The sequence below is a fragment of the Chinchilla lanigera genome, unplaced genomic scaffold (assembly GCF_000276665.1).
Source record: "Chinchilla lanigera isolate Chin_1 unplaced genomic scaffold, ChiLan1.0 scaffold00019, whole genome shotgun sequence".
Taxonomy (NCBI): domain Eukaryota; kingdom Metazoa; phylum Chordata; class Mammalia; order Rodentia; family Chinchillidae; genus Chinchilla; species Chinchilla lanigera.
In genome coordinates this window covers 28712465-28733296 of record NW_004955420.1, presented here as the reverse complement: position 1 = coordinate 28733296, position 20832 = coordinate 28712465, and the positions used below count along the sequence as shown (strand labels likewise).

At 49.5% G+C, this 20832-nt stretch overlaps 1 protein-coding gene across 1 annotated transcript in view; it reads right to left on the bottom strand.

The window, feature by feature from the left end:
- Ulk4 (unc-51 like kinase 4) overlaps nucleotides 1-20832 on the bottom strand; it is a 398151-nt gene that overhangs the window by 297865 nt on the left and 79454 nt on the right. Inside the window, exons 20-21 of the mRNA XM_005383568.2 lie at nucleotides 16396-16557; nucleotides 5557-5739 (exon numbers count right to left, since the gene is read on the bottom strand). Coding sequence (XP_005383625.1) covers nucleotides 5557-5739; nucleotides 16396-16557 — 345 coding nt within the window. The remainder of the gene's footprint in view (nucleotides 1-5556; nucleotides 5740-16395; nucleotides 16558-20832) is intronic.

Below are 20832 nucleotides of genomic sequence, written 5' to 3'. Positions count from 1 at the left end.
CGCAGAGAGAAGAGGAGTGTGTGGGAGTGAAATCCAAGTGAAGACAATGCAAATGGGAAAAACCGCCTCCTATTTAAAACCACTGACAGTGGGCACTGTGTGTGGGCAGCTGTATTATTTGTTCAATTTTCCTTAAGTCTGAAACTTTTCAGTCAACACACATCCCGCAGTAAGCAGGCTGCTGGTCTTACAGCGGCCCTTCCAATGTCCACCTCATCTCCTTTGTGAGCTTCTTATCTTTTCTTTTTATTTTTGCAAGTTAAGGTACTGTGTGTCTTTGCAAGAATTTTCAAGCACATCTAAGGTTTGACAGTGAAGGTTTGCAAGATATCCACTCAACTCTACTGTCAGAAATACAATTCTTTTTTAGATTCTGCTCTTCTTCTCCTTAGATTTTCTAAGTCCTGACAACAGTCACCTTCTACTGATGCCCTCATGTCAGAAGACAAAGTAGATTTTGCAACTGGCATCATTTCTGGACCAAAATTTAGAACAAGGCCCCAACTCCGAACAACCCAAAAATAACTTACAATAAAAAAGAAAACCATAATTTACCATGAGACCTCCACATATCCTGATGGAAAATTTTAAAGATGGGAAAGTAAACTGAACGGACTATAATCATGGATTTAGTAAAGTTCTAAACTAAAATATTTCTGAATACATGAAAGATACATATTCAGAGTACAATGTTGTAATACTTTTTACTGGCACTGTAGCTACTTGTCGATAAATATAAAACCACAGTGTTAACTATAAACTACACAGGAAAAAAGGACTTTTTTTTGAAAATTAGACTAACCTAGGAATTTTACTTAGAAGTTCACCCTAAAAACATAACTAAGAATGTCCACAATAAAGGCCTTAGCCATAAGAATGACACCCCCAGTGAAGCAGTGGGAATTCCTGAGCATGCAGTAAGAAACGGTTGGAATAAGTTGTGACACCATCCTCCGATGGGATATCCTAACTTCTACAATGACACTGAGGAATGACAGTAACTTTTTTAGAGACACATCCCAACATATCACTGAATGTGAAAAGCACAGGTTACCAAACAATGTACAGTTTCTGCAGAAAGATGAGCAGTCCCTGTGCGTGGCAGCAGGGGGCGGTGTGTGTGTGAGCGTGTGGACATGGCAGACAGGAACCTGAAAGAACACGCTAGAGTCTAACAGCCATTATCTCAGAGAGGTTAGCACTTCGCTTCAGACCCCTGCACCACATATTCTAAATACACTAAATTTTCTATACTAAATATGTAAACTTTAAAATTTCTAAAAGTTATAAATATAACCTGGTAAAATATATTAAATTAGCCCTGGCTACTTTACCTTTTTAAATACAGAGGCACCTTGGTGCACAAACTTAATTCTTTCCAGGATTCTGGTCACAGAATTCATTCCATGATTCTGATATGCTTGCAATTCGACTGCGACCAGAATCCTGGAGAGAATTAAGTTTGTGAACCGAAGAACCACTGTATTATAATTAGCAAAAACGATAATGACCTCAAACAATATCTCCCCGATAAACAGCAAGAAACGTCTGTGAGCTCCCAAACTTCTACAGCCCCAAGTATTTGTGACTGTTTGCAGAACATATATACAGCTTGAAAAAAACAAAAACTAAAACTACAAAGTAAACTACGTGAAGAAAAGAGCTTATGGGGCAAATGTTAGTAAACAGAACCCGCTCCTAACCGGCACAGGGTTCTCTTCCCAGAAGCCTCCTGTCCAGTCACTCCAGCACAGAAACCATAAAGAGGTACAGCCACCCCTTCTCATCCAGAGTCACCTGTGGTCCCACAGCCCCCAGCAGATGCCAGGAAGAGGGGACAGTAGCAGGCCTACATAATCCGTGCTCGTGCACACCTGCCCATCATGCAGTTGAAGTGGTCAATCGGGCAGACGAGATCAGTCATGACCAGCAATAAAGTAGAGTAACCGTAACAATGTACAGCAGTACCTCAGCTCATGAACTCAAATCTCTCCACGATTCTGGTCACCAACTGAACTGGACGAGAGCCGAATCAAGTTTCCCCATAAGGCCAACACTGAGCCTAACTGCTGAACTGGATTCGGTTCTCGTCTAACTGGGCTTGCGACCAGAATCGGGGAATGATCGGTCTGTGAATGGAGGTTCCACTGTGCTGTAACAAAACCTGTGTGAACACAGCCTCTCTCAAAATGCGGAATCTTCCACTTTACATCTCCAGACTGTGGCTTACTGCAGGCAACTGAAACTGCAGAAGCACACCTATCACGACTCCCCCTGTCACCGTTCTGGCCAGTAAGGCGCCATGGCCAACAGCTCAGCTCCCTGCGTATTACAGATGAAACAGCCTTCCGTTAAAATAGGACACATCGACACACTCAAACTCGGCAGAAGTGCATACATCAACAAACGTAGAAAGAGGAAGCCAGCGTCAGTTACAGACACCTCTGGGCAGTGAGGTTACTGCCAGTTTTGATTTCTTCTTTTCTAAGTTCCACGCAGTAAACAGTAATGTTACTTTATTTAAAAAGAAGGGGACAGGCTACCGTGGCCTTCCGCACGCTGCCCGCACGCTTCCCCTGGGCGCTCTTTCCCCTGGCTTTTCCTCTGTTCCTCCGCCCAAGCGCACTCTGCAGAGCCAGTTTCTCCCACACTCCTCACTTTTACTTTTTCAAATAAAAACTCTGTCAATGTTTACAAAAAAGAAAAAGAAGGAAACAGATTGTTTGGGGGGCTGAATTTCAACAAAAAAGACCACAATACACAGACCCTGGTCCCCTCAAAGAGCCTCCCACGCAAACCTTTCTCCTGAGGAGCGGGAGGCACAGCGGTGTCTGCGCCCAGGCCCCTCCCTCTGGTTCTGTGCCCGGGAAGGAATCTGCACCTCAGCAGGAACCGAGTTCCTCAGACATGTAGCGCAGACCAGTGTGCACTTTTCTCTTCTTCAAGTGAAAACAAAACAATAGCCAGCGTGCAACACCACAGCCCTGCATGACCTGGGCCTCCCTCCAAAGCGGGCTCTCCCTGCACCCCTTCCTTCCCGCGCTGCACTCCCCGCTCTGCAGGCTTTCTGGATCCTCCCTGAACCTGATCCAGCCTGAACCTCACACGCTTTGGGAAGGCTGAACCCCAGGGCACCTGCCCAGGTCCACATGGTGCAAGCTCCTTCCACCATGAAGGCCTAATGCACCTTCCTAGGGGCTCCCCTACTCCTCAGCCCACTCAGGGCGCAGTATCCTTGCACCCGGTGCACGCCCAGCAGTTACCCCGCCACCGATCCACCCAGAATGACCCGTTCCCTGTCAGAGGTAAGCATTCTATCCAGCACTTACACCGCCAGGGGAAGAAACGACTCCACACACTGAAGCCCATCTGTAAGAGACACAAGACACTAGCCGCTGGCCCGCAGTAAACGTCCAATAAATGGCAAGTTCCTAATTAATGAAAAGGAGAACCTTGCACTTTAAATGAAAGCTTGCTGTTTATCACTGGGCCATCACTGACACGGCTTAAAAGCTGGAAGACAGGAGACAGAAGACACACTTCTCCCTACTCCGACCAAGCACAACCCAAGTCCTGGACACAGATGAAAACCAACAGAGACTGGAAGGGAGAGAACGCGAGAGGCAGCAGACCGAAGGCCTGAGAACAGCACTGTGCTGTTCAGGCCACCTGCCCTCTCGGGAGAGCTGGTTCTGCACACTGCAGGACCCTGGGAATGCCGAGAAGGGCGTGCATGCACACACACACACACACACACACACACACACACACGCACACATGTGTGTGCACACATGCACACACACGCACACACACACATGCGCACACAAACGGAAAACCAGCTCCAAGGAAAGAGCAGTCCAGCCCAGTAAGGCAGAAAACCTTTGGACAGCAGCTACTCTGCTCCAGCCAAACAACGTGAGAAAACCACCTCCCCCACTCTCCGCCCATCAGCAAAACCAAGCAGGGCGCTGGTACCTCCAACCTGGCTCAACCACGGTCAGCACTGGGACCTCCTCAACCCAGCAGCCCACAGGTCCTCCTGCTAAGGGCCGGTAGCAGTGTGGGCCAGGCTGGGCTAACTGCCCCACATACAGCGAGCACAAGCTTCCCCTCCCTCCTCCCTCTGCCCTCTGCCCTCTGCCCTCTCACAAAGCCCCCACATCCCACCAGGGTCCCTGGAGGCGGATACAGGAGCAGGCTGCCCTCAGAGGAGGCTATGAATCTGACCTCCCTCCTCCCAGCAGCCCCAGGGGCGTTCCACCGGTACAGGTCCAAGCACCCCACCAGGGTGCTGGACCTCTCCGGTCAGCAAGAACAAGCCCACGCCCTCTCCCACTGCTGGTCCGGTGAAAACAAAACCCAGAGCCTGGCCCAAGCCCACCCAAAACGGTCCAGACTTTAGTCCTGCCGAATGAAGAAGTGCTGGGTGGAGGGTCTCCCCAGGTGAGTGTGCTTAGCACCCCTGAACTGCATACTTACGAGCGGGTAAAGTGGCCAACTTTATGTGTTTTCTACTACAATTTTAAAAAAAACTTTTAAAAATACCAGTATCAATCAAAAGCAAAAGATTATCGAGCATCCCATACACTTAACCATTCATTCATTTAAGATACATAAAATAATAGTTACACACTATAAAACAATTAAAATCGTAGGAATACACCTTATTTTCCTGATTTTGTGAAATATTTGAAGTTTAATCCACACTTCTGCTGAGGGTTTAAAAATCAACTCTGCTAAAATTCTTACCACACTTTATGCAGTAAAACTACTCAAGTGTTATTTTTCCAATACAAGAATAAATTGGAAAATTTAATAGCAAAAGCTAGACACACAGATCACTGAAAAAACACTTTCTCTCAGGCACAAGCTTCTTAGCAGAATCTAAATCAGAATCAGTGTGCTCAGGAGGTGGTCTGTCCGCTATCGGGAGCTGCAGATTAGGCTGGCTATGGAAGTGGAAGTTACTAGTAAATTATGAAATGTTCACTCTCATATGAAAGCAAAACTCAACATACTGCATAAAGGGCTGTACTTAAACCATCCCATTCTACGCCTCTGAGCAGAGTAATGTATCTCACTACATTCTGCAGATCTGACTTTAGGGCCCAGGCAGAGCTAGTGGTTGAGTGCACACCCGGACTAGTTAGGTCCTGGGTTCGGTCCCCAGCACCACCCAAAACAACAGGCTGCGTGTCACAAGGAGCCAGAAAGCGCCTCTAACGGTGATCTGCTTTGGCAGAGTATGAGAAAGGAAAGGGATGAAACAAGGGAGAGGAAGCCAAGCCTGGTGAGGGGCCTGAGAAAGAGCCGGGCAGAGACGGCGGGAGTAAGGAGCAAGGCACACAGGAAGGACTCAACTCTGCCCTCTTTCTTTACTAAAGTGGGACGGGCAGGCTGACGACCCTCAACTGGGTTTCTGTTTTCACTGCACAGATCGGCAAGATCTTCAGGGGAACGGGTACAGAGCTCTGTGACGTTCACACCGGCCCTTGGGATGGGAGGGGAGAGAAAGCAATGACTCCAGCAAAGGGAGATGGGTACATGGGAGCCCACCTTCTCTTGGGCCAGCCTCTGGAGATGAATCCCGCAGGACAGCAGCGTGGCGAACAGGGTCAGGAGGTACTGCTGGATCCGGCAGACAGCGGCGGCCAGTGCATGGGTCGCGGAGGGCAGGCCCACCTTCTCAATCACGCTCTGGAAGGTGGTGGGACACTGGCGGGAGACTCGACACAGGGCCTGCAGGGACAGGGACGGCAGCACAGGCGTGTCAGACAGCCCTGCGTGGAGTGGCCGTCTCTGGGACAGCGCTGGAAACCAACCCTGGAGTTCTTCCCCCAGCACCAGAAGGTAGAAATTCCCTAAACAACAATCCCGCCACAATAAAAATGAACATTGTCATGAAACTTAGAGATTAAAAATAACCATTAAATTGGTAACTAGTTCACAAGTCTATAAAGATAATCTTTTTAAGTAACTAAAAACATTACACACCTTTGTGCAGACACTGAGCTAAGCGCAGAAAATATATTCATAAAATTAGCACTGAACATTGTTCACAGTATGAGGAACACTCAATATCTAAAAGTTATCTCATTTAATTCTCTTGCCAACATGTAAGAAGAGTAGGCTTATTATCCCCACTTTCCTGGTAAGACTAAGGCTGACAGGGAGAGCACCTTGTCCCAGGAGCAGAGCTCATGAACGGCGGGCCAGCAGCGGGAGGGAGTCCAAGCCCAGAGCTGCTCCAAAGCACTCAAAGTTTTTGCTCACAATTAATGTCACCTAAGTTCCTTCTCCCTGATTCATATTTTAAACAGGTCTATAACCCTGATTAGTAATGAAAAGATCAAACACAAGAGGAGTCACTAGAAATATGTCAGAAGTGAAGGAAGATAGGAGGTAAAAGTCTGAAAACTTTGAAAAGTATTTTCATGTTAAGATTTTTTTTCTATCTCCAAGAATGAACTTCCCGGGGCTGGCGATTTAGCTCAGTGGCACAGTGCCTGCCTGGCAAGCGCGAGGTCGTGAGTTCAATTCCTGGTACTGGAAAAAAAAAAAAACAAGAATGAACTTCCCCTCAAAATTACTCCTATTGATAAAACAGGGAAAATAAGTACTCACTGGTATAAAAGCAAATCTCTATACAAATGAAACTCTCAATGTTTCTACTGGGTGCTAAACCTTATTCCCTACTCTTCTGCAAATGCTAAAGTGACTTTCTGACAGAATCACAGAACTTCCAGAAGGACTACCCTCATGTGTCCTGAGGCAGAAAGGGGAGAAAGGGCTGTGAGCACATTTCACACACACGCATGTGATTTTATAACAATTCGTAAAGTACATGTGCATGGCTTATCATACATATTCTTAGTCACATGGAAACATCACCTACCCTTTTTGATTTTGGTCACCTCGAGTCAGGTGACAAAGGAAACAGCAATGTGAGTACATGCTGGACTAGTGGAAATGGTACATAATGGTCACACAACCAAATGAAACAATACAACGTTAGAACTAGGTCTGAAAATACAGTGAAGATCTTGGCAGGGATGAAGCCTATTGGACGGAATGCCAGCACTGCCATTCAACGTTGGAAATTGTTTGTAACAGACAAAATGCTACAAGATATTGTGAAATACACAAATGCTAAAATATAAGGAAAACGTTCTGTATGTACCAATAGCCATACTCAAAAATGTGTTTATTATGACACCTAGCTGAACTGAAAATATTCATGGGTCTACTGTACTTAGCAGGGCTTTCTCATGGCAAACACAGGAACGTAGAAAACTTATGGAAAAGCAGTAGTTGTGGGCTTGAGGTTTGCAGAATAATGACGACACTGAGATTTCATTTCTTGCAAAAGCCTGACATTTGATGACAAAAGCACCCACCAAGGAAGATAAAGAACTGGTGATCTGGCTGCTATCTGCTCATGGCTTGAGAGATCTGTGGGTATTGTCAAGCAATTTACACACCACCTGAATACATGACTACTGATGAACATCCTGCAGCACTTCATGGTCACTGGAATTTCAGGCTGTACAGTCCCCAAAGACCTGGACAATGTGGCATAAAAACGTATGCCCTTATAGATGCAAAGACTCAGTAGGCTTTCAATTTAGAAAAGTATCCTGGAACTCAGCCATCAAGTCCCTATTTGTACAATAATAAACCAAATGATGCTGTGAACGACCTGTTGCTCCCATTTCCCAAACTGATAGGAATGTGACATCCAACCATTGGTTTACCGATTTCCAACTGATCTTACATTTGCTAACAGAGCACAAGTTGACCAGTGCAGGAACTGCACACAGGAACAGAGCAGAAACTCCAAATGAAATGCTGCAATTTCAAAACAGAGAACTGTACAGTACAATCTTTGGATTTCAGAAAAATAAAACATTAGCCTCATATATGGTAAAGAAAAATAAATGTACTGATCTCAACACTGCACCATGATGAAAACACTGACAGGGAAACCTCAACAAAACCAAAGGCAGAGTAGATGTTGTTGATGAGTTATGCAGCAACTAAAACAGCAACTAAACCCAAAACAGTGTTGGCCAATAGTTGTGTTTTCCTCAATCCTGAACACAGATGGCATAAACAGTTTGACAGCTTACAAAAAAATTAGGAAGGCAAAATATCACCAAGAAATTTTCTTAAAAGATTGGGACTGGAACTCTTAAGAGATCATTTACAGCAGAGGAAAAGCAAAATGTGTCTGCCTGGGGAACTATGCAAAAAAAGACAAGACAGGTGACAAGAACAGGCTCCCACATGGCGCTGTCGATGTAATCAAGACCTCTGCATGGAAAAGGCGGTTGTCAGGTGTGAAGACTTCCCTGGGTGTGATAAATGAAGTAATGGGTTTTTTGTAGAGTTCTATTTGTAGCTTCTTTGTAGTTCACATAGTTTCTGATGTTCTTTTAGGGTTTTATAAGCAAGTTCACAGCTGATGTGAACATGCTGATGTTTATTCCAAACATGCAATATATATTAAGCATTTAATACTCTAGTTTTATTGTTACTTTGTTCCTGTAACTACACACTGCATAATGTAAGAACCTCCTGACAAAACATCAAGACCAGCAGGATGTCAAGTATGTGTTACAAAAAGGCCAGGAAAGTAAAACACACGTGCTGTCAGTGTAAGCAATGCATGTGTATGGAATGCACTGTTGTCATGTGTGAAGACTGCCGTAGGCGTGACAACTGAAATAAAGATTAATTTTTTTGTAGCGTTCTATTGGTATTTTCACTGAGGTTCATATAGGAATTTATTTGTTTTTATTTTTCAGGCTTTGCACACCAAAAACCAGTCTATGTGGAAAATTTTGTTTTTATACATATTAAAATTATAACTTTTTCCTATTAAGTACTCATTGTTTAATATAATAAAACTCAAATTAAAATTAATAATTCATCAACAGAATTTCTAAATTCTAATTCTAAAGAATAAATGTGGGTATTATACACCCACAGTAAAGCGTCTTTACAATAAAACTGGGCTTATTCCCCATAGGTTATGAAAGGATTATAGCAGACTATCAGCAGAAGCCTTCACCTGCAGCTGGGAGGCGGGCGCAGGGGCAGCAGAGGGGGCGCGGCAGCTGCTCCCGGCTAGTGTGAGGGTGGAACAGCTGAGCAGGCAGTGGGTAAGACTGAGCATGTGATGTGAGTGTTCTATCTCCAGGGGTGGGGAGGCAGGCAGGTGAGTGAGTTCACACTGACAGCAAAGACTGAGGCAGAAGACAGGGTTTGGACGGGGACAGCTCCTGGAAGGTCCCCTGTGGCCGCTACGCCTGCGTGAGACACACAAAGCTTTCCACCAAGGAAAAGGGTCAGAGGGGCGGCACAACTGTGGGTCAGAAAGGAGGTGAGGGGTAAAATGGACGAAATGGGCTGAGCGCGACATGAAGCCAGAGGTCGGCCTTGGGTCCTGGCCTTGTTTTTAGGACGAGTTTGGCAATGGAAGTGGCTCCACCCCACAGGGAGCCGGCAGGCCTAGAGGCACCACAAGCTCAAAGGCAGAGGACCTATGAAGAGATTTCTTCAAAACAGGATGGGCCAGGGCATGCTCATGGATCTCTCTGAGGGTCCTTCTGAAGCATAGCCCATGGCCCTCAGGGGTCACAGGAACAGACCATGCAATGGCCCCTCCTGTCCAGGGCTTCAAGCAGGTGTGGTACATCTACGAGCTGTGGCTGCTCCCCTGCAGCAGTGGGCTGGAGAGTAGGACAGAAAACGAACGGCCCCTCCCAGGTTGGCGAGGGAGGAAGAGGCAGCAGGCAGCATCTTCACTAGGACCAGGTGCCCCCGGGTACAGAGCCAGCGGATCCCTCCTACGTTGGGCTTGCGCCAAGGAAATGACGCATTTCCCCAGGCGGCCACCTCAGATCCCAGCAAGAGGTCCTCAGCGAGGAAGGGGCTTGGTCCTGACGTCTGAAGAAAGGTTTTATAATTTTCAGAAGGACAATGGGTAGGAGGGTAGTCTGGAGAAGTTTTGTCTCTCAGGTCAGCTTAGGTTTTTTTAGAATTTCAGGAAGTTTTTTTAGAATTTCATTTGCCGTCTCTGCCTTTTGGGGTGACTGGGCCTCAGGGTGGGATGTGAATGACACTGTATGTCTAGGGATGTAGGGATTCTCTCTGTCACTGTGGTCTTAAGGCCAGGCCACTGTCACTCCAGTTCCCCGAGACAACCAGAACCAAGGACAATTTTAGGAACCCACGCTCAGACTGCCTGTAGTGGACTGACAACTGGTGGTCAACTTAGAACTCCCAGCTGAACTGAGTAAGCGTGGTGCTGGGTGTGGGAGGTCCACCTGGGGATTGCTGCCAGCAGCATAAGACGCAGAACTGAAGAGGAAGAAGAGAGGCTGCTGGGAGCTAAGACAGGCTGTTGGAAGCTGGTAGAAGCTGTAAGGAGCTGTTGATTCTCTCAGAGGAGCTTGTGCTGGCTTTCCTAATAAACTTGACTATTTTCATCCTCTGAGGAGGTTGGGACCTTGTTGGCACTGAGAATAGCTTCGGTTCATTTGGGGGAAGCTCTGGTCCTCACTCTGAGCATCGCTTCCTGGCTCCGGAGGGGAAGAAAGTGCACAGCTCAGTCTCCTGAAGAAGCTTGTTGCACTGGCTTTCCTGACGGGAACTCGGCTATCTTCACCACTGGAGGAGCTCAGGACGTTACTGTTGCTGAGGATGGCTGTGGTACCTTTTAGGGGAGCTCTGGTTCTTCTGAGCATCACTTCCTGGCTCCAGTGCAGATCCCTCAGCCTGATAGCACAGCTCCTTCACGCTGCTGGCATAAATGTTCTGGATTCCACCACTGACCTTTGGGCCTTTGCAGTGCAGATCCATGAAACAGGCCTGCATGAGATATTATGGGCTCTGGGCCTCCAATTGGACTCATGGGAAGCAGTGTTATGAGCTCTCAGTTTTCAGCTGGACTCATGCAGGACATTTCTGCGGGATCCAGGCCCTCAGCTGGATTCCTTGGTCTTAGTATGTGGACAGACTTCCTGTACTCTTCTGTACATTGTTCTCTGGGTGACTATTATAAATAATGTTAAAAGTATGTGTCCTGTATTATATTGTTTCACCTTGTAAAATAAGCCCCAAACCATAACACTAAGTTGCCGTTTTGGTTCTGCAAGGCAAGGACTCTACGCGACCCGTCAAAGTGCCCCTCACACCAGGAGGATCAGGAGACCTGGGCTCTGAGGCAAGTAGTCTGTCAGTCTTCTCCTGCACAGGTTCCTGTTCTCTGGAGGCCAGGAGGGGCCTCCACAGGTCAAGGAATTGCTGTTTTGACAGACTACATCTCCCCTGACTATCCAGGCACTGCTGTTCCACGCCCCTTCCCGGGAACAGGTGACCAGCACATGCCGGCGTCCCTCCTTCCCCATGTGGAGGCCGCTAGTCTTCCCCTGGCCACCTCGGGAAGAGGCGCTCTCTAGCTTTGGTCTGGAACCCCCTTAGGGTTGAAGGGTTAGCTCCTCCTGAGCACCCACTGCAACAGTGCAGGAATGCGAGGCCTGGCCTTGCGGAGATGCTCCCTCAGTGCGGGCAGAGCGGGGTCTCCACCGCCTGACCCCGGGTGAGGCTCATGCTCTCCATCCTGATGCGCCCTGCAGTGTCACTCCCCACCAGGCGCACAGCCCTGAGGAGGCGATCCGCCTCCTGATGGTGGTACAGGCGCACCTGGAGGCTGCAGGGAAGCTTTCTCTTTTCACGCAGCTGCAGGGGCTGGAGGACAAGGAGAGCACATGCAGACTCAGTACACGTGCTGGTCTGCTTTGCTCTGCTAAGTTCCAGCACCCAGTGAGGGCCATGAACTCAGCCCACAGGTGTCGGTCTCTGCCACGAGCGAACAACTCACAGGGGTTTAGGATGGGTCACTAGGGCATATCCCACCTGTTCACTTTCATTTTGCACAATGAACTTTTATTGCCAAAAGGGGAGCAGTGTGGGTGTTTCAGGGGGATTCTTTCCATCCTCCCCAGCACCAGCTGTTCACAATGGAGTGTCCAGTTCTGCCGATGTCTGGCTGGGAGGAAAGTAGCTGGATATGGTGGTGGGCAGGTCCCGGTCGGAAGGGCCGGCCCCTCTAGCAGCACTGCCCACTATGAGACAGCCAGAGGCTGCCCTCGGAGGCCAGCAATCCAAACCACCACGACCTCAGGTCTGCCCAAGGTCAGTCTGGAGGCATCAGGGACGAAGAGTCACAAGGCAACAGCCCTAAGGCAAGCTTGCCATCCCATAACCACCAGGCCTAATTCTTGGTTCAAATCTCCCCAGCCTGCTGAGCCTGCACTTTCCCCTGGGCAGTCCTCCCACAGCCACTCCCTCTGGAGATGGAGGACGAATGAGCAGCCTCTGCGCATGCCCAGAGCAGGCCCCCAGTGTCTGCGTCAGGGTCTCAGGGGCTCTCTAGCGCTCGGGGAGCTCATCTTCGAGCACCTGGTACTGGGGCTGGGCTACTTCTCCATACTCAGGATGCTCGCTGGCAGAACCAGAATTCCCAGGAAGCCTTTCAACTGCTTTAAGACTTTTCGGGGGAGGAATGAGGCATCAGCTCCATTGCTCTTTTCCTAGGGCTCAGGCTCCCCTTGAAGTGATTAACCCCAAACACTGGGCTGAGAGCTGCCACAGCGGGCTTTGTGAGCCCCTTGTGCGGGAAGCTGAGGGCTTGGCTTCCCTGGTGACTTCCTCCTCGGTTGGGTTCACACCAGGCAGTCACCAAACGCTGGGGCACCTTCGCCTGAGGGCAGGAGAAGGGGAGCACACCCTGCAGGAAGCCAGTCCAGACACACAGGGCCCACACGGAAGCCCCGTGGCGAGACCTGCAGGCTAACCAGAGGCTCCCGGGGGTGGGGCCCTCAAAGGCGGAGGGACTGAGAGTGGGTGTACAGGGCAGCAAAAGAAAGCATCCATGAGTGAAGGACCGAGAGCCAGCTGCAGTGCTCTGGAGCCAGGGTCAGCGGCGCAGTGGACCCTTGACTCAGGAACTCAATGTGCTCTCCAGGGCTGGCTGTAGCTCAGGCGGTCAGCTGAAGGCTCAGGCACCTCCACACGGCCTTCAAAGTCTCTCTCCTGTGTACAGGCAGAGCTCAGCATCCTTAGAGAGACACTGATCCAGGACTTCTCAGTTAACCCCAGGCAGGAGAGGGTGTTGTCATGTTCCTCCCACAATTCTTTAAGGTTAAACCTGTATCTGAGCCCATCTGGAAGCCCAAGCAGCTGCATTTGGATCCCAACTCAAGACTTTGGCCCTAAGTTAAAACTAAAACTCCGGCCATAACCCAAGTTGTTTGTACGTCAGGCCGTGGTAACTCAAGGGCCCGGTGTACCGGGAGGGTCGAGCACCGGGAAGCGGTAACAGCCTAAGGCCCTGTACTGATCCCCAGGATAGCAAGGTGGTAAAGGCCCTGTGTTTTGAGGTGTTTTGTACCCGTTTTAGCTGCTCTGGGCCTCTGGTCTTAATAAGTATCATCTCTGGGGTGGACATGAGGCAGTGCCTCCAATGCCAAGTTTTACCTCAGGGGCAGTAACTCCCCATCCCATCTGCCCTCCTTCGGCCCGAACCTGGGGTCTACTGTAGTCTGCCAAGCAGGAGGATGAGACTTTGACCAGAAGCAGTTAAAACAGTTGTTTTCATCCCGGTCAGTCAGTCTCTTCCCAATGTGAAGCTCTCAGACTTCAAAAGAAAAGAGCAGATGAAAAATCTTCCCAGCCACAGTTCAAGGCTCATCGGGCTATGGAGGAACTGTTTCCTGGGCCTCCCTGGCTACAGGCCTTGACGGGGACAGGGATCCCCTACAGGAACAGAACGGAGAGGCCAGGCAGGTGGCCCGAGAGCGTTAACAATTCACTCTCCGCCAGATGCATCACGGGGCTCCAGAGGCGCCGATGGGGTAGCGGGCACCTCAGATCTAGGCCCCGGGTCCCCTGGTACTGCTGGGTCATCGCATGGGAGGTCTGGGGTGGCCCTCGGGACAGGCCTCCCCAAGGCCTTTTCTCCATCTGGGACAGGATTCAGGGGCCCGGCTGTGCTCTCATTCGAAGCATTGCAGCTTCCCATATGGGTAGCAGTCGTATTACTATCGGGAGGAGGCCCCTGGGCACCCCGAGCCAGGTTTACAGCTGCAACGGGTGGCCCTTCTTTGTCCACACGGCCCCGTTCCCTGGCCTCCTTGCCTCATGGAAAAGGTTTCGGCGGCATGTTCTGGGAGATCATTGAGTGGGGTCTTTGGTGCCAGGTCCAGTTTTCTCAGCTTTTGGTTTTAGTATCAGGGGCTGCCTGGGTAGGAAACTTACCCTTGAGACCACCTGAGACTCCCACCAGAGACTCAGCCGAGACACAGGTGTTTCTTAGAGCCTCTTTGAGTCTTTTTAGGAAGTCAGCAGGCCCCTCTCAGTCCCTCTGAATCTTTGGGAGCTTTTGGTAATTGACAGGCTTAACCCTGGATCTTCGAAGGCCTCCAGGACACACACGGCAAAGTGACGGTGTCTCAAATCCTTTCTGTCACCAGGGTCTCAGCGAGGAGTCACGTCCCACCTGCAGGCTGGGCTCTCCAGCCACCCGCGCAAGGTGCTGTCTGCCCTCCGCGTTTATCCAGCGGGGCCGACTTGGAGACAGACACCGTCACAGGTTCAGCAGCAGCTCTGTTCCACCTCTGTAAGCTCTCAACAAGGCTGCCTGGGTCCTCATAAAACTTCCCAAATCCTTCTGTCTTAGCTCATGTAAGGGAAAGAGAACACAATCCAGATAGGATCCTCCCACCACGGGTCCCCTGCTTGCTTATCTGAAGGGGAAATAAGGTGGGGATCAGGGCCCAAGGAGGACTGAATGGTCCCAGCAAGGAGGGCAGCCAGGTGGGAGGGGAAGGGAGACCAGAGCCCACCCTGGTTTTCCTTTCCTGGCATCGCAGAGGAGCCCATCAAATCCCACTATCTTCAGCTCCAAGGCCCCTCTACACTCCTTCCTGGTTCTTGCTGAGTGCAGGGTGGGTCTGTCGGGCAGGTCTGAGAGTCGCCACCCTCTCCAAGGGCAGAGAAAGCCTGGACATGAGGACTCTCTCTTGCAACCCCAGGCTGTAAGACAGTGTTGGAGCTGCTGCTCCTCGGCTAGCTGCCTTTTACCACTTCCCAAAAGACCAGCTCTCTAGGCCTGCGTGCAGCAGGAGATGACTCGCTCTTTCTTTAGGGACTGAGGCTCCAGTTCCCAGTTTTTAAGGATACACCTCAAAGGGGAGGCTGGAGGGAGGCTGGCAAACTTCCCACCTGTGGCAGGAGGCAATGAATGGTACAGGAAGCCAGCTCCACCCCACCTACAGCCACACACACCCTGCACCCAGTAAGGGCTGGGGTGCGGTGGGTGGGGCTGTAACCTTGGGGCCTCCCAGAGAATTTTGTTGGTGCTCTCTTTAGAATTTTTTGTGTCTGTTTTACGAAATCCCCTACAGCTAACCAAGCAAGTCCTCGAGGGAGAGCAGGCCGCAGCACCGATCCCATGTGACATCCTGCTTGATCTGCTTCTGTCCATAGCAAAGCGACCCCAGGGTTCTGCACCTACACCCGGGGGCCCTGGAATCTCCTGGGTGGCTCCACGCTTGGTACAGAACTGGCATCTCTGTCCATCCAATGGCGGTGACGTGAGAGCTGACAACGACCCGTAAAGACCTACACATTCGAGACACACAGGAGACCGGCAGGAAAGGACGACACGGCCTGCGCTAACTCTAGAGAGCGCGTCTGTGGGGAGGTGTGAGCAGCCCAAGGTTCCTGCTGCATTTGTGCTTAGAAAAAAAAATGGGGCAGAGGAAAAAACACGTGACGCCTGACTACAAGGATCTCGTGGAGAAGGAGAGATTCAAGGTGGAGGAAAGCACAGCAGCAGCCGGTGACAGTGACCAGAGGACAGCGCCAGGCTCCCGGGCAGGGGTGGGGGCAGACCAACAGGCCGAGAACTGCGGCCACCGTCACTGCCTGGGAGGCTGCGAAGGGAAGGTGCACGCAGATGCGTCCGCTGCCCACACGGTACAGGAGTTCAGCAGGCCACAAGTGACAAAGATCCGAGCCCAGACAGGAGCGAGGGCCTTGGCTGGAAAAGGCAAAAAAGCTGTAAAGGCAGCAAAGCCAGGCTCAGGGCCCCCTGCAGCAGTGTCCTCCACGGGCATCTCCAGACAGCTCTAAAACCACAGGTCCTGGTTTCCTGCAAGGAATACTGGAATTCCCTGACTGCACCAAGGTTTTCCAGCCCCTGCTTAGGGAAACCTGAGTTACTGCTCTCGCCAACGATTATTCTAAGATTTCTGATTCCTGACTCTACGTACAATTAAACTGACTCTCTGGCACACGCAGCAGTAGGTGCACGCCCAGCCGTACCGAGATCGCCGTGATCCTGAGGGCGTCCACGGTGGAGTGTCTGAACAGGAACCACAGAGCAGGCCCGATCTCCCCAGTGATGAAGCCCTGGGCCTGCGCGGACACGGTGGTGCACACGTTTTCAATAATCTTTGCCGCCATGTGATTCACAACACGCTCTTCCTAGAGCAAAGAAGAAAAAGATTGGAAGTTTCACCCAGTACGAGAAACACATGCACAGCCCTTCCACAGAACCACCGTGACATTTTACCAAAACTGTAGCATCTGTCCCTTGCTGTGTTAAGTGTCCCAGGGGTGTGTTAACTCTCAGGTTATTTATTACGAAACGATTAAAAATAATGACTTGGTTATTCATTAGCAATCTAGCAGAACACAATTCTCCACATATTCCAACAAGCTAGCAGAATATAATCCTCTGTATATTTTAATAAAAATTGTCCCAGGTGTGGCGGGCATACACCAGTAATCCCAGCTACTCGGGAGGCTGAGGCCGGAGACTCACGAGTTTCAGGACAGCCTGAGCAACTCCTTGAGATGCCATCTCAAAATTTTGAAAAAATAAATAAATAAATAAGGCCAGGGATGTAGCTTAGCAGTCCCTGGGTTCAACCCCAAGCACCAAAAATAAATACTAAAATAATCTGGGAAACAAGTAACATAAGCATAACACGAAAGTCAGACAGTGTTTTTAAAGCTATAGGGAGCAGGCCGAACAACCCACGTCCCCGGGGCTAGGAGTGGCCAGGCACCCATCAGCCAGCGTGGAAAGTCCACCTAAATCCAAGAGGACCCAGAGTCCTAAGAAGGTGCCACCTCACCAGTGTGACAAAGTACTCCAGATCATCTAACGATGCTTAGAAGTCGGCCTCTGAGCCCTCAAACTGCTTTTAAGTCACATAAGTAAGTCTAAGAAAACGTTCAAAATGCTTAACGAATCACAAGAAAAATTCAAAACCCAACAGTAGAAAAGTCACAGTATCTGATATCCTATTTAGGATCGGTCATGCAAAGCAGGAGAATAGGATTCTTAAGAAAATTCAACTGCGAGAAGTGCAGTTGTGGATGGCTGAAGGCAGCAGCGGTGGGCAGCAGAGCAGAGGCGGGTGGCCAGCAACCAGGACAAGAAGACGCTGCCAACAGGCCCAGCACTGCAGGCAGGCAGGACACAGCCAGGGGCCGCAGCTGCGGGCAGCCGGAAAGGAGGAATACGTACCACAACCGAACCCGCTCGCCCAAAAGAATGACAAGCGCCTGGGGTGACGATGCGCTCTGAGCCTGGTGCGAGCGTTCTCAAACGGGTGCAGAGAGAAACAGCACGGCACACCCCATACACATGCACAACTGGTATCTGTTTGCCTTAGACATTGTTAGCACAATGAACATATTTCTGACATACAAAAGCTGAGTTCCAAAAAAGAAAACAGAAAAAAAAACAAAAGCTGAGAAAATACATTGCCAGCAGAACTGCACTCCAAAATAGTAAAGGAACTTCTTAAGCTAGAAGGAAAATCACAATGAAAGGAACATGATTTATAGAAGAGAATGGAGAGTAAGAGTGCTAAATGTGAGTAAATATCATAGACTTTTCTTTCAATTTCAACCTCTTTAAAACACAAGGAAGTGTTTAAAGCACAAATATGACAGCCTCGTGAGGCCTTTAATAGATGTAGAAGTGAAAATGTGCAATACTAGAAAGCCTGGAAGGAGAATACATTAGCCTGAGTACGGCTCCTACACGTGGCTTCCAAATATGGTACATGATGCTATGCATGCTCCACACACTACCCGACCGAGGAAGGCTCTCAGGGAAGAGATGTTAGCATTACACAGGGTTTGTATGTGAATTTGTGCATCACATTACTTGTATATCATAGTATATCAACTGTGATAAAGATATATGCTGGAAAAATGGATAATAATAAGCCAATACGAGCAATAAAAGGTCAGTAAGGACAAAGAAAATGTGGATAATACAACCAACCAACCCAGCATTCAGAGACAATTCCACTCAACCAAAGTAGAGTGCACACCACATGACCAGGCTCTGGACCACCAAAAAGGTCTCAGCAGACTCCATGCTCTAAAAGCACTTTCAGAAGAATCACAAACTTAATTTTAAGATAATTATGCTTCTAGAAGAGACAGTAAGCTTATGCTATCTTGAGTAGACAATGCCTTCTTCGGCAGGACGGAAAAAAGTAAGCAAGCAAGAAAACAATTATTGAACTTGAACAAAATTTTAGATTTCTGCTCATAATGACACCATTTAAGCCCACGGTGCCTCAGACTGAGAGAAAACATTGACAGTTAGTTGCACTAACATTAGATATCTAAGCATTTCGTTTCGTGTGTAATACCTTCACTAGAAATATTAAAGAGCACACAAAAGAGAAGAAGCATTCTACAAACCCGCATCTGACCAACACGGAAACACACGTCTATCACTGTGTCACCAGGTATGTACTGTGGGGAGAACGTGGCCCGGTCCACGGTGAGCACAGCTGCCAGAGGGCTGGGCTGTGGGGGTGAGGGGTCCGCTAAGCCTACTGTGGACATCTGTGCTTTATTTGGAGTGTTGTGGTATGTATCCCTTTGTAACACCACGTATCTTTTTCAAGTAAAACATAAAAATATTCAGCATAAATTGAATCCTGGTTCTGCACTCCACGAGCCACACATTCATCGCCTGGGTCACGGGAAGCAGCGAATGCCCTAAGGGGTCTGTTTTCTACCGGTCAGAGCGTTCGGTAAGAGCGCTGGAGTGGCTAGAAATGACACAGCACAAACTCTGACGTGGTTAGAAAAGAAATCCCATACATACAGTAAGCCCCCGACTCACAGGTGACTTCCACTGCAGGAGAACTGCTCGTAAGTGAGGTGCGTCTGTGAGCTGGTGAGTCTTACACGTGCACCTCTGAAAGTTCCAAAGGCGGGACCCGCTGCACCGTGCTTTGCTGTCCCCCAGCAACTGGGACATTTCTGGTATCTGACAGAACGCTTCCCCAGGCACAGACTAATCGTGACACGGCTGGCTGCCCCTTCCTCCCTGCACCGTGCTAATAACAGCATTCAGAAAAGCAGAAATCTCTCAATTACCACATTCACAGTGATTTTGTTTTGTTTTGGGTTTTGGTTTTTCAGACAGGGCTGTGCTATATATTTAACCAGATTGGCCTTGAACACACTATATAGCCCAGGCTGGCCCTGAACTCCAGGTAATTCTCCTGCCTCAGCCTCCCAAGTGCTGGGATTACAGGCCTGAGGCACTATGCCTGGCTTCACAGTGACACTTACAAGAAAAAACTACACAATGCATCATGCTTATTCCACACACATTGAGTCCCCACCCAGGAAGCCGGGGCACAACATTTCCTCCTTGGGGAGACTAAACTTAAGGTCACAACAGCAGCAACAAAGGAGAAGAAACTGTGTTCCAGTGGCTGTCAAAAGCCGGGAGCTGAACCTCACCTCGCTGCCTCGGCCTTCAGTGACAGTACGGATGAGGCTGACATTTCCAGTGCGTCTTTTTAATTCAAGCCAAGTCTGCTCTAATTAAACACATAAACAATTAACCATTGTTTTCTCAAAAAAGAACAAAGAGCTCTAATTAACAAATGAAAATTAAATTTCCTCTTAAAAGAATTTTGTTGCATCAAATCTACCTAACAAGCTTTCATTGAGGAATGAGTAATAAAGCCAACAGTGTGTTTTCTGAACCTTACATTTTTAAATACAACATATGCCAGGCGTCAGCTCGGCACCTGTAATTACACAATTATGCAAGTTCAAGGAGACACTGGCGCTGCTGAGATGCAGATGCAGACCCCTTCCCTCTCTGCGCGGGGACTCTCAGGGGCATGTCTCAGAGTCCGCAGGCGGGGCTCTGACTCTCTCAGGCTCCCTGCCCGGAATGCGCGAGCAACATCATCATGGAAACCCAGCGCCACAGTTCCCCACGGTCAACGCAGCAGCGAGGACAAAGGCCCAGAGAGGGCCCCTGCTGCCAGGCCCACCACACTGGCAGGGGCCGTCCTGTGACCCACACGGCCCAATCCAGGGCGTTTTAGTACAAGCTGCCACCAGAGGGCGTCCTCGGGGTGGGCAGTGTCCCACCTCTGGACAGCAGCGCCTCTAGGAGTAGGATCTGCATCTCTGGGCTCCCGGCTGGAGGTCTCTGAACGCCAGGCCAGCGCAGTCAGCACTTACCACGCTCCTGAACGTCAGAGCAGCGCTGCTGCTTCTCTGCCCCCCTCCTCTGAGCATCTGTCTCTACAAGAGCAGGGGACATCTAAGGAACAGCTCCACATCCGCCAGGTGGACCGGCCTGAGGGAGGAGGCCATGGAGTCACGGGACACTGCAGTATGTTCAGGCTCTGCGGCTCCCTCACGAGTCTGGGTGGCAGCCCTGCTTCCTTCCCCAGGCGCACCCCAGCTCAT